General features: G+C 39.0%; 2 protein-coding genes across 2 annotated transcripts in view; both read left to right on the top strand.

Moving 5' to 3' along the window:
* Positions 1-409: 409 nt before the first annotated feature.
* Positions 410-6,544, top strand: pofut2 (protein O-fucosyltransferase 2; the record flags this gene model as incomplete). The annotated part of the gene is made up of 9 exons (XM_084023484.1): positions 410-585; positions 1,889-2,142; positions 2,347-2,491; positions 3,039-3,149; positions 3,666-3,732; positions 4,196-4,321; positions 4,709-4,889; positions 5,234-5,357; positions 6,075-6,544. 9 exons carry the CDS (start codon positions 410-412, stop codon positions 6,226-6,228), a joined length of 1,338 nt encoding a protein of 445 aa, XP_083879610.1. The 3' UTR covers positions 6,229-6,544.
* A 2,741-nt stretch (positions 6,545-9,285) lies between these two features.
* The window catches only part of abca12 (ATP-binding cassette, sub-family A (ABC1), member 12), a 60,967-nt gene continuing 50,456 nt past the window's right edge, over positions 9,286-19,796 (top strand). The window contains exons 1-18 of the mRNA XM_084023788.1: positions 9,286-9,520; positions 9,990-10,067; positions 10,206-10,299; positions 11,322-11,472; positions 12,449-12,552; positions 13,142-13,215; positions 13,822-13,992; positions 14,117-14,310; positions 14,652-14,770; positions 14,927-15,027; positions 15,423-15,569; positions 16,271-16,437; positions 16,893-17,026; positions 17,622-17,752; positions 18,257-18,421; positions 18,670-18,878; positions 19,228-19,361; positions 19,531-19,645. Coding sequence (XP_083879914.1) covers positions 10,002-10,067; positions 10,206-10,299; positions 11,322-11,472; positions 12,449-12,552; positions 13,142-13,215; positions 13,822-13,992; positions 14,117-14,310; positions 14,652-14,770; positions 14,927-15,027; positions 15,423-15,569; positions 16,271-16,437; positions 16,893-17,026; positions 17,622-17,752; positions 18,257-18,421; positions 18,670-18,878; positions 19,228-19,361; positions 19,531-19,645 — 2,276 coding nt within the window. The 5' untranslated portion in view covers positions 9,286-9,520; positions 9,990-10,001. The remainder of the gene's footprint in view (positions 9,521-9,989; positions 10,068-10,205; positions 10,300-11,321; positions 11,473-12,448; positions 12,553-13,141; positions 13,216-13,821; positions 13,993-14,116; positions 14,311-14,651; positions 14,771-14,926; positions 15,028-15,422; positions 15,570-16,270; positions 16,438-16,892; positions 17,027-17,621; positions 17,753-18,256; positions 18,422-18,669; positions 18,879-19,227; positions 19,362-19,530; positions 19,646-19,796) is intronic.

Below are 19,796 nucleotides of genomic sequence, written 5' to 3'. Positions count from 1 at the left end.
CAGTCCCATGTCAGTGTGATGAGGGTGAGCCAGCACGCACAATATTATGACAATAAAACCTAAGCTGTTAAGTGAAATTAAGCCATCATTCATTTTATTATTAACATCTGTGCTGTTCCAAATGTGTTATGTGAAAATATCGTCTGTGGAGAAGGAAAAAAAGCCTAATAAAGAATTGTAAGAGTAACATTTACATGGATTCAATTTAAATCGTGTTGTACACATTTAATTGAGTCTCTTGATGGTTGGCAAATACAGTGAAGGGAACAAATATTTTGACATTTATTGGAGTCCCTCTAACATTTCCTGAATTAATCTCCGATCAATTTAGTATTCGTCTCATTCCTGGTTGCTCGGCAACTGTACAGACGCCTTTTGCACTTCCGGAAGTGCGTGGCTCTAAGGAAATATGGCGCACAGAGCGGTGCGTGTACCAGTGGTATTCATCGCTTCACTCTACTCCCTGGCCGCGTTTTGTTTCTCTGTTTTCGTCGCTTTTGCCGCCGTTGAAACCGTAAACGCGGACAATGCGTTCAGTGCAAGCCGCGCGGCTAGCGTACCCGTCTCCGCCGCTCGGGATCTACGGTGAGTTTCTTGACGTGTTAAGTTACCGTTAGCTAGCTATGTTACTCTATGCTAACACTGCAATGGTCGTGTGTATTTGTGCAGCTTTGGGTGAGACCTCCTGTGTTTTTTAAGGCTGTATTTGTTTATTTCTTAATCCCGATGTCCAGACTCGACCACTTGTGTAGATAAATCATGCAGTCTCGATGAGAGGTGAAGGTTTACCATACTTCATACAAAAAGTTGTCACTTTAAGGACTTCTTCGTATTAGGACCACTCACTCTCTCTAGACCTTTCCCTCAATGCAACGTGGGGAAAGCTATTGTATTGTAGTAGATTTCGGCGTACACGTGCTTTGTTAAGAAGAACCAGAATCTCTTATTTCCCGTCATTTACAGTATAGTAGTAACGGCGGAATGCACGTTGCTAACTGAGTGTCGGGACGTATCGGGGCTCATCTGATGCCACCATTGAATCGTGTTTTGAGGTCTGCTGACGTACATGTATGGTGATACTACTGGTAACGTTAGTTTTACCTGTGCATGGGTATTTGTTTGCAGCATAGAGAATACGGGCCCGTCAACTCTTCATTACAACTAGTGGCTATGGTGCTTTTATTAAATATGATACAAAATCAATTGTCCACAGCATGTGACTTTAACCATTAACAACATAATATCGGTGTAATACTGATGCATGACTCTCCTCTTTGACATCTCTGTATATCATGTCATGGCACTTTTCATTGTCATTTGTCATTTTGTTTGTGTTTGGACAGCTGCCATCTATTATTAATCATATTTCTATCATCATTACTTCTACTATTACTGTTTTTATTATCATTCGATAATATCCACTGCTGTGGTTATTATTATTATTGTTATTATTATTATTAGTAATCATTTTATTTGATTAAAACTGCTATTTCTGCTCTCATTTTCCATATGACCATATGACTTTCTGTCATATGGATAGAGTATGTTGTAATTGTATTATGTTGTTTATTCAGTGTTGTGCTTCTCTTAAATGTTGGCTAGACTGCCTAGATAGGCTAGATTACTACATTTCAAAAACACGCACGCACGCACACACACACACACACACACACACACACACACACACACACACACACACACAGGTATATATAAATGAAAGGTATTGAAAGGTATCAGCTATGACTATATATAGCCCTTAATTTTGTCATACAGACAATACTTGACATCAACGTGGCCGGTTTGATGTCGACACTTAGCCTTCATTCTTTTTGTTCACTGATCCAAAACCTTTTTCAACCTCCGAGATCTCATGTTCTTGTCATCTCAGGTACCTTTTGTATGACGTGAACCCCCCGGAGGGTTTCAATCTGCGCAGAGATGTCTACATCCGCATGGCCTCCCTGGTGAAGACTTTGAGGAAGGGGGGAGATGACTGGGTGTTGGTGCTGCCCCCGTGGGGTCGCCTCTACCACTGGCAGAGCTCCAACGTCCACCAGATGCGCATCCCATGGGGAGAGTTCTTCAGCCTCACCAGCCTGCAGGCCAATGTGCCCGTCATTGAGTATGAAGAATTCATCGCCGGTGAGCTTTTTTCATTTTGCTGACCCAGACTAGAGATTCATTATATCTATTTATGGTTTCTAACTGAGTATTTTTTTTTTTAAAGGTTTATATACAATGTTTACGTTTAGAATAAGTATTTATTGCGCTTTTTCACAATGTGCAGTCACGTTTTTTTATGAGCTGTGAAAACAGTGCTCAGCTTTGTGTCTCCTCTGGATCTAGAAAATGGAGGCCCATTCATAGACCAGGTTCTGGTACTGCAAAACTACGCTGAGGGATGGACTGATGGCAAATGGGAGGAAAAAGTGGATGAGCGGCCATGCATTGAAAAGCTGATGTACTCCAAAGATAAACAGGGATACTTCAGGTAAAGCAGCACCATGCACAAAACCCCCAAATTTATATCACAAAGTATGCAAAGATAAACCCAGTTTCTTACCATTTTTAACCCTCACAACTCATTTAATGTAGCAATGTAATGTAGTATGTAACATTCCTATAGCACAGTGAAACGTAAGGGTTCATGTGGTGGCTGCGTGAAGAATCGTTTGACACCTGAGGCTGTGTTTTTATCCTGTTTTAATGTGTAGTATTTACCGCGGCTACAATCTGTTCTGAACCATCCTGGTTGTCATGACACTGATGTTTCCTGAATCCTTTTTCTGTCTTGCCTCTCTTTCGTAAGACGATTATTTTGTTGTTTATTGCTCCTTACACAAAAGAGAATGATTGAGATTAGCTGCCAAAGAAAGTGAAACGTGATTACAGTAACTCAGGAGAGCCTCCACAGACAGTGATGGATCACATTCGCAGCATTTCCGTGTTAATGACATCCATCTCCACCTGCTCGCTCGCATATCTCTCTCATCCCCATCCATCACTGACAGTCTCATTTATCTGGTTCTGTTTCCAAGGGGCTGGTTTTGGGGATACGAGGAGACGAGAGCTCGAAACGCAACGTGTATATCAGCTCAAGGCCATGCCTCCATCATGGCCCCGGTTCTTCAGAAAAACATCACAGCGACGTGAGTCCGCAGAGCAACACGCCGATGTCAACATGCACAGACCATACACATACATACATACATACACAACGTGTCAAGCACCAAATCTGGTAAATCGTGTCTGCCGGCAGATAAATCAACACAATTTTAAATGTTGTGGTTGTGTTCACTATTGAGCTTGATGTTTATTATTAAACCTCATCTCTTATTTTTTGTCATGAGTTATAGCATGAGAACGAGGAGCTCATTCTACGTTCATAAATCACTGGTTTCTGGCTCTATTTCAGAAAGCTTCCAAAGTTAAATTTGATCTGGGTCTGTTGACCATTATAATCCCACTGTACACGTGAGATGACTAGATGCTAGGTTGGTTAACAAACTACCATAATGACACTATGTAGACACAGAATTTATAATATCAGTCAAACCTAAAAGATAATCTGACTTCATTGTAATTTAAGTGTGGTATTGCTCTCAGTTTGAACTTGATATCGACACTAACATGGATATACTCATTTGGACTGTGTTATTTTCTAGATCAGTCATGCTTGACCGAGCAGAGACACTCCTCCATGATCACTATGCTGGGAAGGATTACTGGGATGTAAGTCATTACTATTGGGCTAATACCATACCTTTATTTTAGTCCCTATGAAATCCGCTTAATTTTTTTCCAGATTTTGTTTTATTTTTTTCCCAAATTCCATGTTTTCGGTTTTAATTTTTCTAAATTCTGTGTTTTCCCATTTTAATTTTTTCTAAATTCTGTGTTTTACAATTTTATAGCATTTTTTCCCATCAAATTGTGTCTAATCATGTGGTTGATGAATCAAAATTAAGAAATTAACTGAGAAATATTCTAGTAGTTCTAATTCTAATTCCTTGTCATTCAGAGACCTTACACATGTGCATACCGTAAATATGTACTTGTATGTGCAATCATTTATGGAGGAATCACAATAATAGCACCCACTTTTTCAAACAAATTCCACGAAATTCCGCATTTTACATTTTTTTTACACTTTTTTTTTACATGATGTGTGAGTGTCTCCCATTGTGTGATGTAGACCCGCCGCAGTATGGTTTTCGCCAAGCACCTGAGACTTATAGGAGATGACTTCAGAGCAAAGTACCTAAATTCTACAGATGACAGTGACCATACCATCTACAGTGAAGATTGGACCCGCATGAAAGTGAGTCAGTGAATCTGATCGTTGCACAAGTATGTGATTTTACAGGTGGAAGGCTGTGGGAACGTACAGTACAATAAAAGCCTTTGATGTGAGTGCATTTGCATCATTTGAGTCCTGGCTCTTGCACATGTTTAGCATTGTTGGAAGTTTTGAGCTTATCATGTCATCACATCACATCGGTTAAGATTTCATTGTGCTTTTGAACAGATAAAATGTAATCCTTTTTTTTATTTTGGTTAATGTGAAAGCTGTTGTCTGTAAAAACACAATTTCTTACCTGCAGTAGAGTTTCACTGCGTGAAAACAACACATTAATATCAGCCTCGTGGTGATCCAATTTTAAAGCAATAAATAAACTGTGGTGTTGTTTCTTCATTTCCTCCTCAGGTCAAGCTGGGTTCAGCTAAAGGTGGTCCATATCTGGGAGTGCATCTCCGCAGGAAGGACTTTATCTGGGGTCACAGAGAGGATGTACCCACCCTGAAGGGGGCAGTGAAAAAAATGCGCAGCTTGATGAAGAAGCATAAACTCAACAATGTGTTTGTTGCAACTGATGCAGATGAGGAAGGTAATGACATACACATTCATATTTGTCCACTCCACAGTTTACACTTTATTATTCATATAGATGACCCAAAGACATGTAGACTTTTTCTTTTATAATAATAACATCGGTGCTTATGAAATAGTATTATGAAGATTGGTAAAACATTTTTATATATCCTGTATTTTGTGACATTATGTATGCCTTTTTTATTGGGTGACACAATAACATAAGAATTCTGTGTATTATAATGATAATACTCGTGTAATAAGAACACCTAGTAGAATTAGCTGGTAACATATACAGTAAAAACATAGTAACAGGAAATGCTTTTATAAACCGTGTAATGTATTTTTTTTTTTTTTTAGAATTAAGGGAGCTAAAGAAGTTGTTGCCAGACATGGTGCGGTTTGAGCCGTCCAAAGAGGACCTGGAGCTCTTTAAAGATGGAGGGGTGGCCATCATTGACCAGTGGATATGTGCCCATGCAAGGTGAATTAGTTTGTTACATGCATTCATGACATGATTAAAATAATAGCTCACTGGTATTAGAAAATAAGATGGCATGTATGTTATCCATGTTTATGATGATAATTATAATTATAATATAATATAATTATAAAGATAAGTTCTTCTTTTCATTCACTTAAACCAAGGTGATTATGTGATTATGTGTGAGTTCATCCAATTTATTCCAAAGACTCATGTAGCACAAACGCCAGACACAATTTATTTCCCAGTACCTGGTTTATGACCAAATACCTGCAAAACTAATGACACTGTCATCAGCCTCAGCTGTACTTTATACTAAACTAAAATAGTGGCAATGTTATCATTTAGCTCAAAAGACCGTTGTTTAGCCTCATAGAGCTACTAATGGGGCTGTAGGCTCTTGTTGCTTTATTGTTTTGGAGTATTATGTGTAGATTAATTAACAAAAATAATGAATATATAAAGTGCTCAATTAATTATTGAGCGCCTACATCAGTTCCTGTATTTTACCCCATGTCTAATTTGGAAAAAGTTTCTTATGTAAGATTTTTTTTTGCCTTGTCATTGTTGCACCAAGCCGTGGAAAAAATGCTGTTCTGTGACATGCAGTGAGAGCTGCATGAGTCATCCTGTGTCACATGGTCATTTCATATTCCAATCTCTGGCATCACTTTTGTTTTTATTTATTATTTTATTTACTTTTTTTTCTTTTTACAGATTCTTCATAGGAACATCAGTGTCCACCTTCTCTTTCCGGATCCATGAAGAGAGGGAGATCTTGGGTTTTGACCCCAAAGCTACATACAGTCGTTTCTGTGGGGACAATGAGAAAGAATGTGAACAGCCCACACACTGGAAAATAGTTTACTGATGTGCTGTGACTCTCATTCTTCACACACACACAAGTGCCAAAAGCAGTGTTAAAAGTTACATGTATTTTTATTGATTATACAAGATACTTTGAGTGTTTAATGGTGTATTTTTTTTACTTTTTATGATTTCAGATTTGTGCAATCAGGTCTGTATTGACCACTGACTGAACCTGGGCTGCCAAACATGTATTACTGTAAAGTTCAACAAGAAATCTGCAAATAATTTTGGGTTGTATGTTTAATGTGGATCCTTCATGACAGCCTCATATTTCATTTACATTATTTCTTTAATATTTATTACCAGCACCACTGTTGTTATAATGACTGCAGCAAAGTGTTGTACGGCAGTATTCTTAGTTCAACATTTTCTGTGAGATGAAAACATCCCATCAATGTGAGACAAATTGTCTGAACTTTAAAGGTGTTAAATTTGAAATTCAGACCATTAAAATAGCAGCAAGCAGCTTGACACCGTCCTGACCCGTGGCATAACGCCAACATTACAATTAGCCCCTGTTAACACTGTTAGCTCTCTAAGCACTGTTGCTGTTGTTTGCGCTGTTAGCACTGTTAGCTGCTAGCCACCTGCTCAGCCGTCGCCATGTAGAGAGCAGTGTGGAGGAAATCCCTCAATCATAGGTGTGCTCTGAATCTGGATGTGTGTTTAGCGCCTTTTAGCAATTCTAATTCAACAATATTTATAAAAATACCACGTAAGTATGAAGGAACATTTAGAGATCATGAACATACTACGATTAGAATACTTTTAGGATTAAAGTCACACCTTGGAGATTTCTTGTACACATTGTTAAAGTTCCTGTGTTTCCAACCAAGACATTGCATGTTATTCTTAGGTCTAGACAACGTGTTGCATACCTTTTTTTTTAACTCGGCTACTTTCGGCCCTGCGATGTGTTCATTCGTGTGTTGCATGAGATCCAAACAAAAAGGGGAGGTTCACAAAAACACTGCTGCACAACACCACTAGTGGTCAAAAACTCCACAGGGTACCTTTTAAAACAGAAGACCAAAAAGAAGCTAATGATTCACAGCTCATAATTCTTTTTTTTAAATTTTTTTTATCTTCTACTTCCACCATATTTTTGTTGTTGTGTGAAAAACCTTTCCTCCCTTATTTTATATTTGAATGCAGTGCCTGTATTAACATTTGACAATTGTCAGTTGTCGTGAATGACAATTTCATGATGGATTATAATGGTGCTTTATTATTTTAGCCATGTCTTTTTTTGTCATTAACCCTAATAGTGTTATTGCTAATAATACTACAGTTAACAAGACATGAAATACCACGAAGGAGCCACTGTGTCTCATCAACATTAGCCAGCCATGAAGCTCTTCTGTTAAAACACACCCTGTTTTTTCAATCCTTGAAGATGCCCATATTTGATTAAAATCTGTCTGGAATCTCATGACTTGCTATGTTGTTTTTAGCAGATTTTAAACGTGGCAGAAAACAGATTTGTGACAATGAAAGCAAAGGTATTTTTGTGGCTCTCTTCTGAGTACGTATACGTCATTGACATTCTTTACGTTTTTCAGAGCCATTTTGGAAATCTATTCCAGTCTATCAGCTTCTGCTGTCCAATGAATTGTTCGTTCTGAGGCAGAGGCATGGCATCGTGATGAGACCATGGGTTTTTCCACATGTTCTTATCAAGATGTAAAACCAGTACAACATGTTAATGGTATTCTCATTGAAGCCAAACAATACAACAGTATCTTATGTCTCGGATACTTTTGTCCAGGCTCTGGAAAAAAATGCAGCATTGTCCGTATCAACAGTTTACTGACCACTTCAGCCACATAACGCTTTAGTAACATAAAGAGCTGATTTTTTTTCCTGACTTTCCTGACTTCTTTTGTGCAAATGGAGCAAATAAGATGGTATTTAATTTGATATTGTATTTTTTTTTATTCATATCTACTTTTACTTGTTACCTAGGGGACTGATGGAGGGTACGAGCCAATGGGAGCCTTCCGGAGCAATGGCTCCCATTGGTCAATTTCTATGCAGAATATGGCTGATAGACTGAATGGATTTTTTTTATTCCAAATTGTAGACCATAGCTTTAAGATTAGTTTTGACTTCGTCCTCTCAACATAGACATAAGATGTGCAGCGCCTGAATTATTCATTACCTCGTTTTGACTTTTCTCTGTGGAGCCTGTGCAGTATCAGGGTGGTTTTCCCTGTGGAGACATTTCCCAACAACACCTTTCAAACCTGGGTAATTGAGGGAGTAATGTGAAGCTTGGCGTTGCCCCTCACCCTTCAAATCAATGATGGCCCTCGTAGAGTTAAAATGTACAATGTTTTGTAACCTTCAAACGTGACTTGTAATCTTAATCACAGATCAATCTTTCTGTTCATTATTCACTTTATCCACGTTACCCAGAAGCTACACTACACTACAATAAAATAAAATAAAAATAAAAAAAACAGCCTTTACTTCAGGTCAAACAAGTAGCCCAACACATACAGTGATCATTAATGGTTGGTCATTACAAAGACATATTTTGGTTACACTTATAAAAGATCTTACTAATTATTTAGGGTAATCATTAACAAATTCTTTAATGTTAAATGCAAGACCATTTTACAGAAATGTTTGGCGCTATAGATGTCTGAAATTGATTCAAGCAACCATCTGAAATGTGATTGTGGTGTGTTAACTGTCTACAGAACACCAGCTGTAAATAGACATAATCAAAACAGTTCTCATGGACCTTCAGACATGTTTTAGACACACCATTACGTGCTATACACGTGAATTAGAATGACTAGCGTAAACATAATCTGATATAACATTATGTAAACCTAATGTAAGCGACTTAAAGGGGCCGTTATTGCTCGCGGGTGTTGCGTCGAAGCCCGTTCCCCTCGTTTGATGGAGTTACCCACATCTCACCGGTGCGTGCACGGCTGTTCCCAGAAGCGCGAGGCGCCTCTCTTTTGTTGTGGGCAAGCAAGTAGGAGAACACGCCCTTCGTCACAGATTTACCTTGTCACAGCCGCATACAGGTGCAGCGACCCACATTAGCACAAGGAACAGACACGAGAAGGTAGTTGTTACATGTAACGTTTGCAATTACTGTGACCTCGTTCTTTTTTCGTTTTGTTCGAAGTGACTCTGTTTTAACTCTCACAACCGACTAACGTTAATGGGAAAAGGCATTCTGCTAGGGGGCACCTAGCCATGTCCTTCGTAAGCCTGCGAGCTCCAGTCAGATAACAACGAATTTAACCAATTCTGAAGGCGGACGCAACCAGGTACGTTCTGTGCTTTATTGGTACATTGGGCTGTTAGGCCTACTTTATTATTATTTCATATGTCTTTTTTTTGTCATTCTTAGACTAAACTTCTACTTGTGGATTCATAATTAACTTTCTTATGCTGCCACGTTTGCTGAACTAATTAATGTTAGTAATAGTTAGATTTAAAAAAGTCCTTTATCTCATATCTTTAGTATTCGATTTAGGAGATCTTTTTATCAGAATTTTATTTATTTGAGAATATTTTGTTTTCAGGCGCTATAAAAGACAAAAAAAGTTGTCTTTACTTTATGGGCCTGTATTTATACACACACACAGTTGACAAATTAATTAAACCGCAATGTCCATTCAGCTGTTAATGTTAATTAATATGAGCACTCTAAATCTCAACACTTGTGTATACCCGCTGTGTATAAACAGGCCTAATGGATAGATGGACAGTTCATGTATTGTGTCTTCATTTTAGCATCCCCTACTGATGGCCTTCTTACGGCAGCTGAAGCTTCTTCTCTGGAAGAATGGGCTCGGAGTCGTCAGACAGCCAGTGAGTTGACTTTCAATTGCAATTTTATTCCTATTAACACACTATAGAGCACATCCTTAAGAAAGACTGTGGGAATAAATCAGCATCTATACATAAATATTAAACTGATTATTGCTGTTTTGACTTCTTGTGTTATAGCTATGGTCCCTTACTCTGATCATCTGGCCTCTGATCATCTTCATCATCATTGGTGTGACCCGCAGACAGTTCCCTCCAGTCGTAAAAGATATGTGTAAGTGTAAAACAGCACAGAAAAACATACCGGTCCATGTTAGTGACGTGTAATTGCCCTTCATCACAGTAAGTCTTTCTATTAGTCAATTGTAAACAAGATGAAAACATTTGAAACAGGACATTAAAGGAGCGATGCTATCTTATACTCCAAACTTTCTTTTCATAAAGAGTAAAGCAAAATCTTTCACCGGCAAATCAAAGGGAAAGGTCTAATTTACGAAAGTTTGCATAAACACAATTTGACCTGAAATAGCCAGCAGTGATTTAATTTGACATCTTGAATGATAGCAGCTAAACATTCGGAACATTCCAATTTCACAATCAGAGTAAACAGCCTAACCCCGCGCTGTTGACATTGTTCTCATTTCCTTTTCAAATCTTGTTGATTTAGAGGACATTTTTCAATAAATGCGAGTAAAGTTGCCTCAGGAGGGAGCGTCACATAGGTATTTCTGCCTTTATGTCGCCATCTACAAGCACAGAGGAGAGTTGAGTGGTTGGTTGAAGAGGGAGGGGCGGAAACTGCAACCAGTTGGTTTGGAAAAACATACCACAAGCCTTTCACTTTCCAGCAAGTCTGGTTCTTTAGCAAATAAACTGCAATCTCCTCATAGATAGATTTATGCACCTGTCAGTATGCGGGATAAAGTGTCTATTTTTGTATCATTTACAGCAACAGTAATATTAACAATGTAATCAGGACCACAAACTGTAATCAGTTAACCTTCCCACTTTTGTTTGTTCATTCTTTTTTATGGATAATAGTCTGTGGATTCAGGGATTTATATGTAACCTAATAACTTGAGGAATATGACCTTGTTATTGGACCACACCCAAAACAGGCAAAAAAACCAAAACAATCTTCAGCGTCTGCTCAGACGGAAATCTACCACTATAATGTTGTTTGTCAAATCTACATGATTAAGGACATGGCCTCCTGGGATCTTGAAACAATCCTTCATGGAAGTGCTGTTTTCAAGCATCCTCACTGCGACAACAACATTGTCATGTCTCCTCCAGGTTTTGTGGGACCCCGAAACCTCCCCAGCACAGGTTTCTTCCCTTTCCTGCAGACCCTAATGTGCAACACAGACAGCAACTGTCACAACAAATCAGGTCTGCTGAACAAAGCTTCCTCGGAGCCAGCTAGGAGATCCTCAAAGGATGCAAGGTATGCACATTCAGCAGTACATACTGTATGCGATATATTACCTGACCTGTATTGCAGGAATTACCGGATATTTTTTGTTTAAGTTGTTGCAATTTCATTCATCACTGCACCTGTACTGCTTCATAAGACATCCACGTCTTAAACACTGTGGGTGATGTCTCTAGTGGCTCTAATGGTGTTATGTGATAAAATGGTGTACAGAGGACCATTTGGTCACAAAGGAGGGACACACCTCAGCATAGCAGCACCACATGAGATGATGAGTCAGCATGATCACGGAAGTGTTACCAACAACAACAACAAACATTCCCCTGCAGGGCTCCAGACTAACCTTTTACATTGGTCACAGTGGTGCGCCTAACTTTTTCATTTATGTTCACCAGCACACAATTCAAGTGCACCCAAAATGTTTCGCTGCAACGCAATAATACACCTATTATACCTTTTATTTATAGTTCCCATATACACTGGTAGTTTCTGAACACATTCGGTCAATGACTATAAACAGGAATAAAGATGAAAAAAGAAAGAAATGTAGATAAATGTTTTTTCTTTATTTAAATCACAAACAAGAAATCAAAATAACCTAAATTGTTTAAAAATAAATGTAAAATGCTCGTCTTTGGATTATAGTATAAGCAGTGTTAAATGTTACTATAATTTCTGACTCTTCTGACTTTTCTGTACAAAAAAAAAAACAATCACAGATGTCTTCATTTTTGTCGCCGTTTCACTCGTAGTATATTATGGCTGATACACTGTCAGATTTCTTTTCCCCACAAACATTCAGCAAAGAAGCGATCAGGGTCAGAGCCAACCAGAGACGAAGGCCTGCCCCTACTTGGCCTCTGATTGGCTCAGACCAGTGTTACTCCGCCACAGCTACCATCTGTGGAAGAATCATTGTTCAAGATCACATACATTTGCTTGATCCCTTTTGAAAGCTTCGTATGATCCCTTTGTCTCTGTGTGACAGGTCGAATTCACTGCTTACGGGGACAGATTCTTTTAACCTCCCTCTCTCCAAGGACTCCCTGAATGATACTGCAACACTGATTGAGGCTTTGAACAACATGTTTGGTGTGTTATGCTCACTCACAGACTATTCTTTCTTTGTACTTTGCCAAAATTACATTTCATCTTTTCCAGTTAAATAGCTGAGCATAAAGACTGAAAACAGGGGACAGCTAGCCTTCGGTTAGCCACTTCATTAATGAATAGTTCTACCTTGGAAACACAACAAAGCTAACTGTTTCCCTCTATCACGAGTCGTATATTAAGCTAAGCTAACTGTCTCCTGTTAGCTTCATATTTAATGGAAAATATGAGAGGGGTTATCATTTTTTTTCTTCAAATGCTACAAAGCAAGTAACTGTATTTTCCAAAATGTTGAACTACTTACTTCAACAACCACAATTTTGGGGGGATTTAGTTTTTTGTCACTATGATATCTGCATGACTGTAAAGGCCTTTATACACTGGGGGTGTTATTCCCCATGTGATAAATTTGCATGTTAATATATTTTCTCAAACTGTTGTTTTTGTCGTGAGTTCATACAGAACGCGGATATAACGCATCATATCAAAATTCCAACAGTTGTTTATTCATCATGTATCACACCCAGCCAGTTTTTCAACAGTTTTTCAACAGTGTTTCCTTGTGTTGAAGGTTCATCTTACCCAAGAAGCTCTCATAATGTCTCTCTCATGAGCATCATGGATACAACTCTTCCTGGAGATCAGGTGGGTTTTGTTAAAATACAATGGAGGAAGTCAAACTGCTGAGAATAAGGAACAGCCTGTTAATTGTCATTGTTTACAGCAGATGATCTCTCTGACATAAAAGGCTTACGGGAATGTCTAGACAGTTTATTTAAAATTCACAGTTCTGTTACTAGTTCTTCTTCTATAAACCACACAGCATTAGTACATTTCAATGCCCCTTTATTTTATTATTCCTCTTTTTTCCCCTTGGTTAGACATTATGTTTGAGCAGAACAGGGGACACGTCATAGTAGCAGTAGTCAATAAAGATTCTGAAAGCACTATTGTTTTAATTCAATTGAATCCCTCAAGGAAAGTATTTAAAGCCATTCAAATCATCATTCTAAAATGAATGAAACCAACAGCGATGAGAGAAAAATCAAAGTATAGAGTACATTTTAGACTGCATCTTTGAGCATGCGTAGACACTGTATAATTGGTTTATTCATAATTCATTGTTACATACTATATAACTGTAAACAACGTCATTTAACAGTGCAATTGCTGCTTGTGTGCAAATTTTATGAATTGACCTTTCTAACAAATAGCTTAATTTCATGCATAACTGTAATAATCTCAATCCAGGAGTCCTTAAACAAAATGCTGGAGTCAGTGAACCTGTTGAAGAGAGCCATCTGCAACGTGACGCTGCCCATGATAAGTACAACCCAACTCACCCCCCTCCCCTACGCTATGGTCGCGTTCTGCAAGTCCAACAACACTGTGTTAGAGGTCTCGCTCAACACACTCAACCAGGTGTGCTTGCTTGCGTACATGTTTCAGCGTGTTGTTATTTGTCATTTAATGTTTATCGATAACCACACAAAACGGGTGCAGTCACATTTGAATCGTTGACTCTGAAATCACCTTCGGTTGTCAGGCGCTGATGGAGCTGATGCTGACAAAACCGGATGAGATGATGACGGCGGCCGGGGCCGCGATGTTGCTGTTCGACCAGCTGCAAAATCAGACCTCGCTGTGGGAAAACCTTCTCGCTATTCCCAGACTGTTCTCTTCCAGTTCTGAGGACCATGTACTGGCCAGCTCAGATGCCCTTCTTACCAACATACAAGGGTGATGTACTTTCAAAGATGGATCACCTCAAAATGAATGAAGGGCAGCTCTATTAAGGTGTAGTTGAAGTGTGCCGTGTTATACAGAAAATGTCATAAAGGTAGAGATGGAGTCCACCGTTAGCATGGCTCCTTAAGCAGTTTGTAAATCTTTCATTCAAATTTCGTTTTTGTTTCATGAAATAGTGAACTGAAGTACAATAATACAGAACCCCTAGTGAATTCAGTTCAGAAATACTCTTGTTGGTATGCGCTAGTCCTGTTTGAAAGCAACAATATCTGTGTGTTTGCTGCAGGTTCAGTGTTTTGGGCACTAAATGTTTTCCCCTGTGGTCTCTCTAGTGCTATGCATGTGATCCAGACTAATTTCCCTGAAGCCGGGGCCTCACTTTCCAGCGTACATCCGTTCCTTGCTGGAGGCATCAACCTCATCCACTATATTCAAAACTGGCCTGGAAAAGGTGAAATAAGGCATTAAGTCATGTTATTTTAGTGCATCCACAATGCAAACACAATACACCTGTGATCTGATAATAGAAGAGAAATGTTGTCAGTCAAGTTTTGTGCTCATTCGTCAGTAGGGTGTGACATCTGACTACGTGTTTGATTCTCATCAGATGTGCCCATATCCCTTGGAGCCGTCGTCACGTTGCAGAATGATTCACTCAGTGAAATGGTGAAACGTGTTCTTCAAGATGTCCAAATACCACTGGACAAGGTACGTACTGACCAGCTATCAATAAGCAGGATCAGCGAGCGGTAGACATAACACGGCAATTCAATACTGGTTTTAGCGCGTGAGCTTTCACTCTGTGTGAAGAAACCACATTTCTAACAGGAAAATTGAGTTATGAACTTACAACTTTAACAAGATAGAACATTTGGGGAATTACCCTTAATTTCTTGCCAAGTGTTAGATGAGAAGAGCAGTTAGCATAAAGACTGGAGCCAGAGGGATACAACTAGCTCTAGCTTCATAATATGGACCAATATGAGAGTAAGATTCTAACTGCACTCCCTAATCTCCTGAATTTGTGTTTTTTTTATTACCACCTTATTCAGTGTTTGACCACAGCGTCATTATATTTACTATAACTCTCTTCCCTTCTCTAGGCCATTGGCCTGACATTGGACAGAGGCATGGTGCGTTCGTACTTGTGTGATAACAGCAGTAACCCATTGTGGCTAACAGCAGCCTGCAGTACAGGCACATTGGACATGCTTCTGCGCTGGATCAGCCCTGATAAGCTGGCAAAGCAGGTAGGTTAGAATGATATGAATGTAAATTGTCTCATCAAGAGGGAGACTCGCAGACATAAGAAATCATGGGTGACGTTTTCCCTCTTACCGCCTCACTCTTACCTTTACTTTCTCTCTTGTCTGTGTTCTTCTGTCCTTGCTCTTAATTTACATTCTCAAGTGCCCCTGTCACTTCTAATTAGGTTGAGAGGGTGTTAATAATTAGTCTGTGGCCGCAAGAAAGCTGTTGGCTGTAGCAACAAGCAACTGTGACTCCCAGGTCGCACCTGGAGAACAGAAACCTCAAAGTCAACCAATTAGCCATGCCTCTATGGTGGACGTGTTTTGATGAGATAATTCCCAATCAGAAGCTGTTAGCTAATACTGTCATCACTCTGTGTACTCGCTCGAACAGCCAGCCGGACATCAAGCAACAATCTAACGCTGGCATATCAGAATCGGGTTTATTGCCAAGTAGGTTTTTCACATGCAATTTGCACGACTGAGAGTAAACACAGTAAGAGAAAATGAAAGAAGCACGAATAGAACAATTACAATAAAATTATGAATATGTTTCACTGCTTAGAGATGGTCAGGAAGAGAAAGGAGAAGAAAGAGATCGACTCTATGTACACGTTGGATTTTTGCTGAAATGATTCAATGTTTGCAAACCTAACTCGGCATCCCTTCTCCTCCTATATGTGAACTACTTTCTTTCCCAGGCTCTCCTCGCGTGGAGTAAGAATGTTGCACCACATGATGTGTCATTCGCCAAAGGGCTGCTGCACAGCCTGATGGGAGGTTCATCCCCAGGAGGACAGGGAGGCCCCAACACCAGAAGGACCCGGCGTAGCGTAGATACACAACCACAAAACATTGACGAGGAGCTGTGAGTACAGTACAATACAGCCAATCAGCTATAAAGCAAATACTGCTACAGAAATAATACAGCAATTTGGATTGAAGAAACTGAATGGGCTTTCTGAATGTGAAACATATATCCAGAGTGGAAGGGAGCTTAAACCTTTTATTAGGAGGCAAGGTTTTACTTCTGTTCTGAAAAAAAAAAGCCAAAAATACACAATTTCATATAGTATTCTTTTGCACCAGCAGGTTATGCTGTACTATCAAGATACAGTTTTATACACTGCTGTACATGGAAGAAACACCTTGTGTTGTCTCTTACTTGTTTGTCTTTTTCGCCCCCTGCTTTCTACACATCTGAAGTTAGCCAATTCAATTTTACATCAGGCTAAATATCAGAGACCTGTATACAAATTCTGCCATCCACTATAATCTGAACAGTTTGTTCTTTATCTTGAGTCTGGCCTTGTGCTTTGGCAGGTTTCTGAGGGTCGGTCAGGTGGCGATGGACTTAATACAAATTGTGCCGGAGCTGGATTTGGTTGTCCAGAGCATCCTCAGAACTGCCTTTCAGGCCATGAATTCAGCGACACTGGCCGTCGATACTGTAGAAGGTAAGACTGCAACACATCCTGCTCAAAGGGAAGCCTCGCTGAGAAATATATCATTTTCAACACTTTTAACAAGTGCTTTGTCATTCCTACCTGTCAAGTTAAAATAGATTTTGACAGAAGTATCTTTTGAGAACTGACCGTAGACATACAATAAACACTTTTGGTGTCGCACATAACAAAATGAAAAGGGCAGGGAGACTAAATCTCAAAGTTCACACATTCTCAGGACTTATTGTGTTCAGTGTAGCATGGCTTTGTTTGTCACAATAGTGCCACAGTGTTTTCTCGACTTAGAGTATTTGTACCTTATGACTCAGTGGTGAATGGAACAAGTCCACACCCTTACTCAGGGGACTGATGAAAGATCTGGAACCAAACTGAAAGTAGAGGAGTCACCATGTGTGAAATGGATACAGACACAAAAAGGAAAAAAAAAAAAAAAAATACAGCCCCCTGAGATGTATTGTTCAACAGAACTTGCGTAAGATGTACTTATTTTTGAAATTGTGTTGAAAAGGTATGCATGTTTTATTGCGTATCAATGAATATGACTCACTGAATAGCTTTATATTTGTTGTCTCTCCCTGGTTTGCAGAAATATTGGCCAAAGTCCTGAATGATGCTGATCAACTCCAAATGACTTATCTAACGTTGCTCACAAACCAGTCGGAGGCAAACGTTTGGATCGGTCGTGTCCTGGACAGCGTGATGGAAATTATACCAAAGGTATGCTCGTAGTATTCCAACTGACCATAGGCCTTTGGATATTAATCTCTTAGAATTAGAAGAACAATTAGTCAGTCTGTCTGACTGCTACTGGAACTCGGCCTAAAATTATAGCTGCCAGTATTCTTGCAGTGACATTTCTCAGGAATGAAAGTGGTGTGTAAATTGTTATCATAAACCATAAATGTGGACTAAAACTGCAAAGAAAACATTTTACTTTACTTTTACTTACAGTTCTTGTTAACTGTTCTTGACCACTTGTTATTTCAAGGACATTGTTCAGACTCAAAGCTTTGTTATGAAACTATGTGCAAGACGTCTAAGGTGACTTACTGAGCACCTGTCTGACATAATTTATTTCACGATTGTTTCATTGACAGTATTTATACCTTGTAATACCTTGAATTCAAGAGATGACATGTTTGAAGTTGTGGATAACGATAATGGAAAACAATGAACGTAGCATACCCTTATCAGTTGATGCGTTTGCCTCCCTTTTACTAGATTCTGTCACCTGAGTCTTTAACATGTGAGGATGTCTTGGGTCCATTTGAGTGGGTCTTAAACACAGAGAGCATAGAGATCGAGTTGTGGAGATCAATGATCTGTCAGAACAGCTCCGCTCTGCAGAACACTCTACTGATGGACTGGATGCCATTGGGTCAGAAGGTAAAATTGTTATGGGAAAACAAATTATTAATTAATGAGTCCTCCTTTTCTTTATTGTTTTAGAGGTTTTTTTTTTTTTAACAAATGGATTGTTCTTTATTTTATCAATTTAGTTTATTCATTTCATCAATCAATATGAAAGTCTGTCACAGCAGATCTTTTTCATTTACATGAACACACATCCATATTTAATGTTATAGAGACATACCTAAGCTTTAGATCTGTGGTTTCTCGTTATGTTTCTACAGGTACAAGACGTATACAAGGCCTTTACAGGCCAAAGAGACTACAACGTGACACTTCCCATGATTCTCTCTCAGTGGCACCAGCTGTGCAATAACACTGTGCAGTTTGGCGTGCTTTTGGACAGAGTGACCACACAGCTGAGTGGAGAATACTGGATGAACTGGATGCAAGAAAACAGCACTCGTGATGTCACTGTGACTCTTGAACAAAGGTCTTGAGATAATATGCCCGCAGGGCTTCATTCCAGAGCGCTACCGTGCTCTCCATATCTGCTTTTGATTTGATCAGATGATTCAATTACGTAATATTACAATTTTGTAATGGTTAACGTCATATAATGTAAAACTCACATAATGTAAAATGCACATAATGTCTTTGATTTAAAAGATTTGAGGCCCAGACCCATCAATATATGATTTTTGATTTAAATTACCCAAAGCTATTCAAATGGCCCATTTCAGTTAATATAAAGAAAAAATGTGGTGTTTTAGATGTCTCATTTCTTGCTGTTGGTTATCATTTCACGCTCTCAACAATGTTGTGCTTTGCTCTGATTGTAGTGTTTCCTTGTTCATGGTAAATCTTGGAGAAATGATTGAGAAGAGTCAACTTTGGCCCGAGGTAAAGAACTATTTCCACATGCTTTACTGGATATTGAACTACAGGCCGGGTGTCACAACTCAACCAGCAAACTGTGAGTACCATATTTTATTTTCTTAGGTAGCAAATGCATACATCCAGGATAATCAGGGTCCAAGTAAATCTCCGAATGATACAGCATTTTTTCATGAAATGCCAAAACAAGTTTTACCAATAAAAAAACAATTCAAGTATACATGTAACTTGTTATCCTTCTGCTTTAGGCTCTATTGACATGGAATACTCAGCCATTCAATGCAATACTGGTTTCAAATGGCCACAGTTTGTTCAAGCAACGATTCGGGCTCTGATGTCACCAAACCAAGACGTCCTGGTGAAGTAAGTGCTTTGTTCTTGTTAGTTAGTTGTTGTTTAATGAACAATGTCTTTTTTAGCATGGACACATGTATTGTATGCTCTGGAATAGAGTTCAGGATACCTAGGATATATAGGATGATATGATGAGAATGATGAGAATGATAACAAGATC

This window comes from Eutrigla gurnardus, assembly GCF_963514095.1.
Source record: "Eutrigla gurnardus genome assembly, chromosome: 12".
NCBI lineage: Eukaryota > Metazoa > Chordata > Actinopteri > Perciformes > Triglidae > Eutrigla > Eutrigla gurnardus.
The sequence above is the reverse complement of the archived record's forward strand: the minus strand, read 5'-3'. Positions and strand labels throughout refer to the sequence as shown.